The 14,056-nt window shown below is 30.1% G+C and overlaps 1 protein-coding gene across 1 annotated transcript in view; it reads left to right on the top strand.

Moving 5' to 3' along the window:
- The window catches only part of LOC114331068 (prolyl endopeptidase FAP), a 413,168-nt gene that overhangs the window by 376,368 nt on the left and 22,744 nt on the right, over nt 1-14,056 (top strand). The window contains exon 8 of the mRNA XM_050644934.1: nt 3,308-3,583. Within this exon, the coding sequence (XP_050500891.1) occupies nt 3,308-3,583 (276 nt within the window). The remainder of the gene's footprint in view (nt 1-3,307; nt 3,584-14,056) is intronic.

Here is a 14,056-nt window from a genome sequence, read left to right as displayed (position 1 = left end):
ACGATCATTTATAATATGATACAGTATTTCTCAGGCTGACAGGATGTCCCCTAGTGTTATCTCTCCAAACGTATAGCCTGCGGCGTTATAGGCTATTTAGTCTGAGCAGATTATCGGAGAATAAGCCATTTTTGGGAAAAGTTATTTACCAGCAATTTTATTGCTGGAATCGAATCTTATGATTGTATATATTATTAATATAGGTATGCAAAGTCCGCAGATAGTGTGCTACTTTTTTTATAAACAAAATGGCGCCCGAAAATCGTGTTTTTTCAATTTTTGCTCTATAACTCCAAAGATTTTAACTTTACACCAAAAACACTCCAATAAAAATTCTGCATAGAGACGTGTTTTTCCCGATTTACTTCGACGAAAATTTTCCCCGGAAAATGCGGGTTGTTGCAACAAAATCTTTAATTTTCAACTAAAATTTTAGATAAGTAATTGTTTATCAATAATTAAATAACTTTGTAATATAAAATCTCTTTTCGTATAAATTATAATTCCAGAAGCCGATGGAAATTGAACAAACAGTTTAGCAACAATTGAATTTTTAAATTAAAAATTTACGGTCGCTATAAAAACCACAATAATTGCTATACATAAGAATAACTATGATTCTTGAATAAAAGGACACTGTACCTATCTAATGCACTTTATAGAATTGAAATTGGACTATTTAAGCGGCCTCAGGAATATTTTAAAATTATACACAATTTTTTGGCTTATAAACAAATAGAATATCTCGGGAAATATTAAATTAAATTAAATCATATAACAGGTATTGGAAAAAAAAGTGAGACGAGTCTTTTTTAAAAGAAAAAACGTTTAATTGTGATGAGTGGTTCCTAAGATACAACCGGTTAAAGTTGACCGGCATTTACGGCTAAAATATAAACAATAGGATCATAATTTGGAACCATCACCTTTTTATTTTTATCCTCATTCTCCACACTAATTTTCAAATCTTTAAAGTAATCATAACATATATTATTATAATAAAAACTATCGATATTACTAGTGAAAATTGCCAAAAATAACAAAATTCCAATCAAAAATTAGGTTGGAGAAAATGTAATTTTAAAGTTCAAAATCGGTACACGTTAAAAAAATGCATTTTCTCGGCTTCCCATGGAGCAATTTTCTTCATTATTTTTTTATTCCCAAGTAACTCGGGTACAGTCACCTAACTAACGCATTATTAAATGTCAAAGTTGCTTTTGTTCTGTTATAATAAATTAATTTGTTTATTAAAACAAAATTTTTTAATTTGTTTAAATAAAAATTGCTTAAATCATTATACAGCTTTCAAATAAGATTATTTGTGTTTTTAAAGTTAAAACGTACACTTGTAGAAAGTTTATCTAAAAAAAGTCTACAACTGGAGAAAATATGTAGTTTTCTTTTCTTATAAAAAAATTAATCTATTATAGCAAAACAAAAGCAACTTTGACATTTAATAATGCCTTAGTTAGATGGCTCTACTCGAGTTACTTGGGAACAAAAAAAGAATGAAGAAAATTGCTCCTTGAGAAGCCGAGAAAATGCATTTTTTAACGTATACCGATTTTGAACTTTGAGATTACATTTTCTCCAACCTAATTTTTGATTGGAATTTTGCTATTTTTGGCAATTTTCACTCGTAAAATCGATAGTTTTTATTATAATAATATATGTTATGAGTACTTTAAAGATTTAAAAATTAGTGTGGAGAATGAGGATAAAAGTAAAAAGGTGATGGTTCAAAAATTATGATCATATTGTTTATATCTTAGCCGTAAATGCCGGTCAATTTTGACCGGTTGTATCTTAAGAACCGCTCATCACAATTAAACGTTTTTTCTTTTAGAAGAAGCGTCCTCTCGCTTTTATTCTAGTACCGTTTTCATGATTTAATTTAATTTAATATTTCCCGAGATATTCTACTTGTTTATAAGCCAAAAAATTGTTTATAATTTTAAAATATTCCTAAGGCCGCTTACATAGCCCAATTTCAATTCTGTAAAGTGAGTTAGATAGGAACAGTACCTTTTTATACAAAAATCATAGCTATTCCTATGTATCGCAATTATTGTGGTTATTATAGCGACCGTAAATTTTTAATTAACAATTTAGTTGTTGCTAAACTCTTCATTCAATCTCCATCGGCTTCTGGAATTCTAATTAATACAAAAAGAGGTTTTATATTACCAAGTTGTTTAATTATTGATGAACAATTACTTATCTAAAATTTTAGTGGAAAATTAAAGATTTTGTTGGAGAAACCCGCATTTTCCGGGGAAAATTTTTGTCGAAGGAAATCGTAAAAATTACGTCTCTATGCAGAATTTAATTACGGTGAATTTTTATTGAAGTGTTTTTCTTGTAATGTTAAAATCTTTGGAGTTATAGAGCAAAAATTGAAAAAACACGATTTTCGGGCGCCATTTTGTTTATAAAAAAAGTAGCACACTATCTGCGGACTTTGCATACCTATATTATTAATATATACAATCATAAGATTCGATTCCAGCAATCAAATTCCTGGTAAATAACTTTTCCAGAGTAATTGATCATGTAATTTAGAGTAGACATATTTATTTATTATAGTGAAGCACCGCACCTTGCCAGGCATCTATAAACCAAAAAAATAGCTATAGTCCGTTCGCTTAACTCAGATACAACTGGCTAGTGAATTTATCAGGTATTTTTTTTTGTTTTTGGAAAATTTTTCCAAAATTGGCAAAATGACAAACTATTTAGTAATTATTAACTATTTAGTAATTAATTTTTTGCCAATTTTACGAAATTGGCAAAATTACTTACTAAAATCACTAGCCAATTGTGTCTGAGTTTAGCGAACCGACTATATTTGGTTTTCAGTATGCGATGGTCGTATACTGATGGTTTCAGTATGCCATTCAGTTTTTCAAGTCACGTATTGATTTTTTTAATATTTAAATTAACAGGAGAAGCTTTGTAGGGTTTAAATAAATCAAAAATAGTTAACAAATCATAAATAGTAGCACACAGTATCGTACCACCTTAATTCAATCACTGTGAATGTTTTAAACTAACTTTATTGAATTTTTGCAATATGGGGTAGGTTTAGCCCTCAAAACATATCTCCATAGGCTTCAGTTTTAAGCTAAGGGTAAATAAGGGTTAATTTTAAAATTTTTGTTTGAAAATCAACATATTCTTACACCAGTTATTTACTGATTTCTGCATGAAAAAAGTAACATAAGGATTAATCAATGATAACTACCGAAGTACGCACCTCACCGTTTTTGTTACCTTTTTATTTACAAAACTCTTTCTTTCACAGATATCAAGCACACGTTCGTCTTCATCTCCCTCCTGGTCTAAGAGAAGACGAAATCACAAGATATCCTTTAATAGTTCAAGTTTATGGAGGACCTGGAAGCCAATTGGTTACTGAAAGATGGAGAATTGATTGGAACACATACCTTTCGGGCAACAAAGATTTCATTATTGCACAAATTGATGGTAGAGGATCAGGAGGACAAGGGCATCAAATTCTACATAAAGTTTATTATAAGTTGGGTTCGGTTGAAGTTGCAGATCAGCTAGAAGTTACAGAGTAAGTGTTTTCTGAAAATATTGGAACACAAATGCTTTGCAAATTCAATAATACAATTAACAGAAATATAAATACTTGCAACCCGAAGTTTACTAAATAAAACTAATAGTTTTTTAATAAACCCAAGAATATTCACTAAATTTGTTCGTTCAGTTTATCAAATAAAAGAAAACTCTCAAAACTCTGATTAGCTTCGTAAGTGAGCCCTAAGTTTTCATCTCTCTACTACATGCTGTAGAGTACGTGACGTAGCTTTCCGCAGGTTTTTAATAGTTTGCAAATTTATTATGGTTTTTGAGAAAAAACCGAAGTATTTATTGAGGCGTATTTATGATTTACCTGATAGTTAATAGGCTATTGAATATGTTCAAACTAAGAGAACTAAAAGGAACTACAACGATAACGTGATTTTATTGTCTCATATGGTCAATGGATCTCTATATTTGAGAAAACCGCGGAGTGCTACCATTTAAGTGGGTGCGTTTTTGAAAAAGGGGTGAATTAGTCCCTAGGCACAGGGTGAATTAGGGTGAGTTTTATGCACTTTTGGTACAAACACGTCTACAGGCAAATTGTTCCAGGTTTAATTGGCTATCAAAATATATCATTTTAATGTCCATAATATTTCTTTTTACAAAAATATATTCAAAAGAGAAGCAAGAAAAAAACACGAAAGAAAGCAATTTTGTTTTTTGCCCCCTAAATTTTTTCCACAGGGATATATAGGTCTGTATCCCGCGTATGAAAAAAAGTTGATTAATAGCAAGCTGAAAATTTGTTAATAGCTTAAGAGTGTCTAGTAGGATAAACTTTGATATATGGGAACACTGGAACAGGGGCAGTTTTAATTGTGGAACAGGTTAAAAATTTGGAACGGTCACACCACGAAAACGGCACATTTGTTTTGTCCGACAGAACAGACTTAAACTTACCGAACAGAGATTAAACTCTCATGCAAAAATCAGACTGCTATTTATCACCGGTCATAATTGCTGTCATTTGACATATTCTACATGTTCCACTCATTAAAACGCCCATTTGGTGATAAATAGCAGTCTGATTTTTGCATGAGAGTTTAATCTCTCTTCGGAGAGTTTAAGTCTGTTCTGTCGGACAAAATAAATGTGCCGTTTTCGTAGTGTGACCGTTCAAAATTTTTAACCTGTTCCACAATTAAAAGTGCCCCTGTTCCAGTGTTCCCATATATCAAAGTTTATCCGACTAGACACTCTTAAGCTATTAACAAATGTTCAGCTTGCTATTAATCAACTTTTTTTTCATACGCGGGATCCAGACCTAATAGGTATAGACATTGCTTCAGCGAAAATAACTTCCATCCTTCCTCCTTAAAAATAAAGTTTCGTAAAAGTCTCTAGGATTTATAGTTTCCGAAATAGGATTTTTCAAATTCGCCGCTCACAGCATTTTTTGCCATTTTCCCCATTGTTTGGCAAACATTGTTCTGTAACGATTTTCTACGCATCTCAAGATATATGCAATGGTACATTTAGTAGAAAGAAAAGTCAATTACCTTTAAAATTGTATTTTGTTTAAGGTTGTAGGCTCTTTTTAAACAAGTTATGCTTTCTCAAGGTTTTATACTTTTAATGATTTTTTGTATATATTATAATAATATATACAGTATGTCCCTGTAAGTTGTATCCATATGGAAAACTTTTTTATTATTAAATTTACGAAAAAAAGTTGTTCTTCATAAAAAGCTCTGCATGGTCAAAAACCTAAGATTTAACCATCAAATATCAAGTTTTTTGAATATTATACGAGGTATGTCAAAAAGTTTGAATTTCACTCAAGAGTAAATTTATTTTTCACAATCTTGAAAATTGCTATTATGAAAAGTTCTTTGGAATTAAAAACTATATTCTAGTAAACAATTACATCTTTCTAATTGAAAATTATTTTTTTTGAGAAATTATGGAAAACTAACATTATTTTCAGTTATTTTAATTCAGATAACTGTTTTATTATTAATTTTATGAAACAAAGTAATTCTTAATCAAAAGTTATGCATGGTCTAAAACCTAAAATACAACCATCTTATGTCAAATTTTATCAATTTTATACGAGGTATGTCAAAAAATATTAATTTCGCTCAAGAGTAAAATACGTTTATTTTTCACAATATCGAAAATTGTTATTATGAAAAGTTATTTAGAATTAAAAATTATGATTCAGTGTGTAATCACATCCTTCTAATTAAAATATTCTGAACTATAAAGGCACATATATTACTTTTGATCTAAATTTATCTTTTTTGACATACCTCGTATAAAATTGATAAAATTTGACATAAGATGGCTGTATTATAGGTTTTAGACCATGCAGAACTTTTTATTATGAATCACTTTTTTTCGTAAAATTAATAATAAAAGAGTTATCTAAATTGAAATAACTGAAAATAATGTTAGTTTTCCAGAATTTAAAAAAATATCAATTATAAGGATGTAATTGCATACTAGACTATAGTTTTTAATTCCAAACAACTTTTCACAATAGCAATTTTCAATATTGTGAAAAATAAAGGTATTTTACTCTTGAGTAAAATTCAAACTTTTTGACATACCTCGTATAATATTCAAAAATTTTGATATTTGATGGTTAAATCTTAGGTTTTGGACCATGCAGAGCTTTTTATGAAGAATAACTTTTTTTCGTAAAATTAATAATAAAAAGTTTTTCATATGGATAACTACAACTTACAGGGACATACTGTATATAATTTAATGATTTTTGTATATAGATTATGGAATAAAAAAGCTTATTGTCTTTACTTTAAAATGGTGTATTCCAAAAAATTCTAGGACTATGTAGTTTTAAATAAGATATCCAAGGATATCCGTAATTTGAGAAAAATTTTAAGTTTTTTTATATTAAATTAAAAGAATATAATTGCATATTATAACATAATTTTTAACTCCAAATAACTTTTCTTAATATCACTTTTCGATATTGTGAAATATAAAGGTAATTTACTCTTGAGCGAAATTCATATTTTTTAACATACCTCGTACACTATTGATAAAATTTTATATCTAATGAATGGATCTTAGGATCTAGACTATGCAAAGCATTTTATAAAAAATATTTTCTTTTCTTAAAGTTAATAATAAAAAAGGTTTCCATATAGTTCCAACTTAGTGGGACCTATTGCATGTGTTTATGTCTCTATTTAAAAAAGCATATTTATCTCGTTTCAAAATTGACCTAGATTTTTTTACAATACGCCATTTTAAAGTAAAGAAAATAAGCTTTCTTTTTTATTGTACAATACATATCTAAATATACAATAAAAAAGTTATAATGAGAAATTAAAAAAAAAATCGCAAAATATATCAAAAATCATTAAAAATATAAAATTTTGAACAACCATATTGCTTAAAAATAGTCACACAGGCTTCTACCATAGGCCATATTAAAGGTAATTGACTTTTCTTCCTATTAAGTGTAATTATTGCATATACAGTCCCTGGCCATATTATTAGACGCACTATAAGATTTTATAAAAAAAAGTAATTATGAGGTGATATTAAATAGGTTTTTTGTATGTACCAGACATAATGTATATCTATTATTTTGTTGTTCATTTAATTGTCTAGTTTTTATCACAAACTAATCATCATTATTAATTAAAAAATATGTATTTATTGACTCAAAAAAAAACAGAAATAACGACAATTAAATGTTAAATATTTTGTTGAGCCACCTTTAGCCACTATTAGAGCTTTAATTGTGCGCAGCATACTATCACTGCAAACCTGTACTACGATACCTGTAGAATTAAAGCTCTAATAGTGACTAAAGGCGGCTCAACAAAATAACATTTAATTGTCGTTATTTTTGTTTTCCTTCAAGAGTTAATAAATACATATTTGTTCAATAATAATGTTGTTTTATTTATGATAAAATATAGACAATTAAATGGACAGCCAAACAACATATATTGTGTCTGGTACATACAAAAAACCTACGTAGTATCGCCTCATAATTAACATTTTTTATAAAATCTTATTAGTCCAGGAACCGAAGCATTTCACCACGCAATTTTTACAGAATGGATCGATTTGCTTGAAAATTTGAGAATAAGTAGTGGATAGTTCAAGGATCAAAATCTATATGATGCCGAAAGGCGCTTTTACCATGGGGTCGGTTGCCACCCCATCTTAGGGGTGGAAATTTTTTATTATATTTTGACTGCAAAAGTTGATAAAAACGTTCATTCTAAGCAAAAAATGTTCTATACATTGTTTTGATAAAATTAATACTTTTCGATTTATTCGCTATCGAAACTGTTAGTTTTATATAGAAAAAATCAATGTTTTTCGATATATACTCATTTACCATTCACTCAATTTTTGCCGTAGAAAAAATTTTTTCAAACCAAGTTCTTGGGAATTAAATAACCTACAATTTCATGTAAAAACATTTTTTCGTATATCTGATGCTAATCTTTCTATTTTGAAGAAAATAGCATTTTTTACCAAACTACAAAAAGTCGTTATGCGCTTTTAACTCTAGCTTCTTAAAAACTAATCATTCTAAGCCAGTCAAACTTTTAAAATCTATTAATAATACATAAAAAAAGAAGAACTAATAAGGCGAATGACTAAAAGCAAAGCTAAGCTTACATTATTATGCTTCCAATTGGATTTCTTTTTTTTTTTTGAAAAAAATATACTAATTTTTTAACCGTAACTTTTTTAATTTTTATCTTAGAAAGTTTGTTAAAAAATAATTTTGTAGGTTTTTACAAGATCTATAAGACTATTAATACCAAATCCTTTTTAAATCCGCAGTCGCAAAAAGTGGTGACTTTGAAAGGGTTGATAAAGGTGATTTTTGCATGTTATTACAAGTTTTAAGTGTCAATAACTCACTCAATTTTTACCGTAGAGAAAATTTTTGCAAACAAGTTCTTGGGAATTAAATTAGCTACAATTTTTTATTTAAATATTTTTTTGTATCTCTGATGATAATCTTTCTATTCTGAAGAAAATGAATTTCTGAATCCCAAAGTTTTATCAAGGTGACATTCAGATATCTCTGAAATTTATTGAGGATAAAACGTTGGTTTTCAAAATTAATTTCTTTCATGGCATATTTTTAATCAATTCAAAAATTATTACTTTGATCTTTTTTTGTGTTTGGTTGCTGATTTTGGGGTTTGTTAAATTTCTTCAAAGTTTTGGTTTCGAATCGATATTGACCAGCTACCTTCGTTTCTGAACTTCTTAGGTTGCATCACAGGAATATGTGCAATGTACTTACCAAACAAAATCAGTACCAAAGGAAAAACTATGTCATTACTAAATTTCTTCATTGTACTTTTTAAATTTCACATAATCACTTCAAGCGTTCTGTTTGAGAGCATGTTAATCAAGCGTTTGCGAACATGCTGCATGCTTAATAGAGTTATGCTGTTAAGCACAAGAATGCATACAGAAACTTATAGTTAGACTCCAGATAGTGTCCTAGACCGTCGATAAATGTATGAAGACGATTTTCTTTTCTTTCTGTGTGAAACCCAGCTTTAATACATTATGTATTTCATAAGTCCCAGAATATGACTTGAATAGCTACGGTATGTAAGAGACCCGGCCTTATTCTATGGAGAGTATTTCAAGTAGGCAAGGAGTGATATTTTGTAGTGGTTTTCGAAGCTTATATAAAATACTTAATAAGTCAATTTTCCGATTTCTTTTAAAGTTGGTTAGCTGCTTTTCCAGATTTGACTATAGCTAAAATTTTTTATCTTCTCATTATATTTTTACTTTGCTTAGAATATGATGAAAAAGTAGAGCTAGCCACGTTTTTGCATATTTTCCACAGTGTATTATAGAGTTTGGAAGAAAATTCGTGAGAGAAATTCCTAAACAATTCGAATAGACAGCGACTTGAATTATATGTTTACTTTATTATTGTTCCATTAGATTGGGGTATTTCCTTTTCTTTTGGTCAGGCAGGAAAAATTTCAGACTTAGGTATTTCTGTATTTTACAAGCCATAACTTATCTATGAAAACAAACAACTATTTTTTAATAATAAATAATAATTTCTTTGTGAACCGAAACAAGAGCCATCTTATTTTAGTTAGTTCAGATTCAGAGAGCGCCAAAAGCACTCTAACTAGTTTCAACCCTTATTAGGGTTTCTTCAGAGAGTGCAAATTTGATTCTCTCTGATAAGTAAAATTCGGGCCGCCGCGCCGGTGTCTGTTCACAACGAAATAACATGATGGCATGGATTCATTCGCGGCATCTGCTAAAGATGAATGAAAGTTTTACTTTTAATATTAGCAATTTCAAAAATAAAACTTTTTTTTTATTTTTATTTATCTGCATCAACCACTCGGGTTATTAGCGGTACATTTATAATACAAAATAGATAGAGCAAAAGATACATTTTTAGAATAAAAGAATGACAAAAATATGGAAATTATTTATAGTTTACAAAGAAAAGAAAAAAAAATGGATCATAATTTGTTATACAGTTTACAATGATTTACAAAAGATAGAACTTCATTGAATTTTGTGACCAGTGCTTCTTTCAGTCTGTTGGGTATCTTGAATATCGTTTTCGCTGAAGTGTACTCTGGACATTCTATTATTATATGGTTAACTGTAAGAGGTATTTGGCATCTTTGGCACATTGGTGGCGGTTCCTTGGAGATTACGTAGCTGTGGGTAAGTCGTGTGTGTCCAAGCCGGAGTCTGCTGATAATTACTTGGTCTTTTGTTGGCATAGAAAAATTTTTAGAAGATACGTCTGGTTTAATGGTTTTCATATTTGTGTTTGTTTGATCCCATATTTCTTGCCAGATTGTGTTTACATGATTCTTGAATAAAGGTTTAGTGTCAGAGATTGGTATTCCTGCTGTAGTCGGAATGTTCACATTGTTTATCGCTTCGAACGCTGTTTTGTCTGCTAACTCATTACCAGTTATTCCTACATGGGATGGGATCCACATAAATGAGATGGTTTTCCCAGAAAATTGGAGCTGATGCAACGCGTCTTTAATTAGAAATAGATTGATGTGGGTAGGATAAACATGTTTGATGGCCTGTAAAGAACTTATTGAATCTGATAATATTAGTATTTGGTTTTCATTTGTATTTTTACAATGATTTAGTGCGTCAAGTATTCCTTGAAGTTCTGCGGTATAAATACTGCAGCCATCAGATAATCTAGTGGCGGAAATTACGTTTTCTGATACAGTAGCAGCAGCCATTCCGTTGCAACTTTTGGAGGCATCGGTAAAGAAAAGTTTATAAGAAGAGTATTTGAGTAAATTTGTATGATATTGAAGCGTGATCTCAGCAGAGGTGTGTGAATGTTTGTTAAAATTATGTAAGGAGAGGTCTACTATTAGTAAAGAAACTGTCCAGGATTGTGTCTGATATTTCTTTATGGATGCTAAGGTGTTTTGATTGATGCTATACGGTAATCGTTTAATGCGTTCGTAAAATGGTATGGCCTTGGTGGTGTAATTTCTGTATTGTTCTGATGGTTCTTCCGATACTAAACTTGCGAGAAAGGTATTTTCCTTTGCGCTTAGAAATTTTGAATTGTAGCATAGTGATAGGTATTGTCTTCTGAGGTATAATGGTATTTCTCCTGCTAGATCTTGAAGGCTTCTTATTGGAGTAGTTCTAAAGGCTCCAAAGATTAGTAGTAGATATGTGGTTTGAATGATATCCAGTTTTTTTAGTTGATTTTTATTTGCTGTTTCATAACACATTCATCCGTAGTCGAGCTTGCTTCTTATTAATGTTTGATATTAGGAGAATTCTAGTGTCTGAACCCCATTTATGTTTGGATAACACTCTTAGTAAATTTATTCGTTGTTGACAGGATTGAATTAAATTGTTGATATGTGAAGTCCATGTGAGTTGTGAGTCAAATACTACACCTAAAAATTTGATTTCACGGACTTGTTTCAGAGAATATCCATTTAGACACAGGTTTAAGTTGTATTCCTCTCTTCTTTTGTCAAAGATTATTACTTCAGTCTTCTCAGTTGAAAATGTTAAACCAGTCTCTAAGGACCACTTTTCCAGGCTGTTTAATGTTCTTTGTAGAATTTGCCTAGCTAAACCTATATTTTTACTTTTAACATATATTACTAGATCATCGGCATAAATACTAGCTTTTACAGGAAGCTCTATGTAGTTTGTTATATTATTAATTGCGATTAAAAATAATATTGGGCTTAAGGCCGATCCTTGAGGAATTCCATTATGGAGTGATTTCGATGTTGATATGAATCCATTGGTTTTTACTTGTATGGACCTGTTTTGAAGAAAATTTTTGGTAAAAGCTAGAAACTTACCATCTATTTTCCAGTTTTTCATCATTTTGAAAATATAATGTGTCCATGTCGTGTCGAAAGCTTTTTTAATGTCAAAAAATATTGCGATTACTTTTTGTTGTTTTGTAAATGCTTTATGAATTTCGGATTCTAGTGCGACAATGTTATCAGTTGTCGATCTGTCTGAACGGTATCCGCTTTGTATTGGAGTAAAAAGGTTTCTGTTTTCCAAGTGCCATTTCAATCTTTTACTTAATATTCTCTCCATTGCTTTGCGTATATTACTGGTGAGCGATATTGGACGATATGAGGATGGTAAGTTTTTTGGCTTATTCATTTTTAAAAATGGAATTATAATTGCTTGACGCCATATTGAAGGGAACTTTTTATTTGTGTAAATATTTTTAAAGATGTCGACTAAAGTTTTCTTTGCCGATTCCGGTAAATTTTCAATAAATATAGTTGGAATATCATCAGGTCCTGGAGAAGATTTTTTAGCATTACTTAGGCTTTCGTTAAGCTCGTCTAGTGTAATAGGCATATTGAGAGCGCATAAAATATCTTCTATTTCGATTTGTGACAATTCGAACTTTTCTTTGCGTTTTAAGAAAATAGAGTTATATTGGTCATTGCTTGAACCTAATTGATAGTGATCCGCTAAGATTTCTACAATTTCTAGTTTATTTGAAGTAATTAAGTTATCTGTAGTAATGGTGTCGATATGATTAACTTTGTTTGAGCCTTTTATTTTCCTTATTTTCTGCCGTATATCACTTATTGGTGTAGATGAATTTATTGACGAGACATAATCGGCCCAGCTTTCTTTCTTAGATTTTTTGATTAGAAATCTGGATCTGGCTCTTAAGGCTCTAAAGATAGCTGAGTTGACTTCGGAATTGTGTTTTTTAAGTATATTAAATGAGTGTTTTGTTTGTTTCAAAGAAGTCTCTATTTCGATATTCCACCAGGTATGGGTGTTTTAGTGGTAGCTTTAGTTTTTCCAATCGCTTCTCTTGCTGAATCAACTATAACATTATTAAAATTTGTTATTGTTGTATCTACATCTTCTAATATTTTGATGTCTTCCGTTCGTGAAGTTACTAAACTAATGTACTTTTCCCAATCTTCTGACTTTAATTTCCATGTTTCATATGGTTTTGTATTAATGTTTGCGTCTTTAATATGAGTGATTAAAATTGGTAGATGGTCGCTGTCATATAAGTGTGAAAGCGTATTCCACTCAAGTAGTGGTGCTAAAGTTGAATCGCTGAGGGATAAATCAATGGTTGAAAACGTGCCATTGTATGCGTTGAAGCGGGTAGGCATTCCCGTATTTAATAGTACTAGTTTGAGGTTGTTAATTATTTCCAATAGAGTTTTGCCATTTTTGTCAGTTTTTTCAGATCCCCAAGATTCGTTATGACAGTTTGTGTCAGCCAGAATTAATTTAGGAGATGGAATTTGTTCTATCACTTTTTGTAGTTCTAGGAGTATGGATTCGTCTGGATGTGGTAGATATATACAGCAAATGTTGATTTTGAAATGATGAAGTACTGACACTGCAACCGCTTCTAAATTTGTGTTTATCGGAATTTCTTTGGACTCGACAGTAGATTTCACAAAGATACCTACACTGCCGTGCTGGGCCCAAAGGCGGTAACTAACATTTGAAAAAATGGTGGCAAAATCGATTTAAAAATTGAATGCTACAATTTTGGCCCGTTAGGGATTTATGGACTAGCTAATAGGTTTAATGCATGGATAAATGCCCCAGTTTATTAAGGGAACCATTAATTATATTTTAAATCAAAGTTTTATATAAAAAGAGGTAGATACCGCTAAAACGTTTTATCAAAACTTACTATAATACTAAGCCTATTAGCCGTATGTGGTTTACAGTTGTGATTGATATGAAATAAAAAGCTTTTCTGTGTATTAAAGTTTATTAAATTGAAAGAATTAAAATACTATTAAATGTTATTATTTTGTTGAGCCACGATATGACAACAACAAATTGACAATATTTAGTTGTCGTTATATCTGTTTTCTTTCAAGAGTCAATAAAAACATATTGGTTCATTAATAATAATGTTCCATTTGTGATTCAATATAGACAATTAAATAGACAACCGAACAACATACCAAAA

The sequence above is a fragment of the Diabrotica virgifera genome, chromosome 2 (assembly GCF_917563875.1).
Source record: "Diabrotica virgifera virgifera chromosome 2, PGI_DIABVI_V3a".
Lineage (NCBI taxonomy): Eukaryota > Metazoa > Arthropoda > Insecta > Coleoptera > Chrysomelidae > Diabrotica > Diabrotica virgifera.
This window is presented reverse-complemented; position numbering and strand designations above follow the sequence as displayed.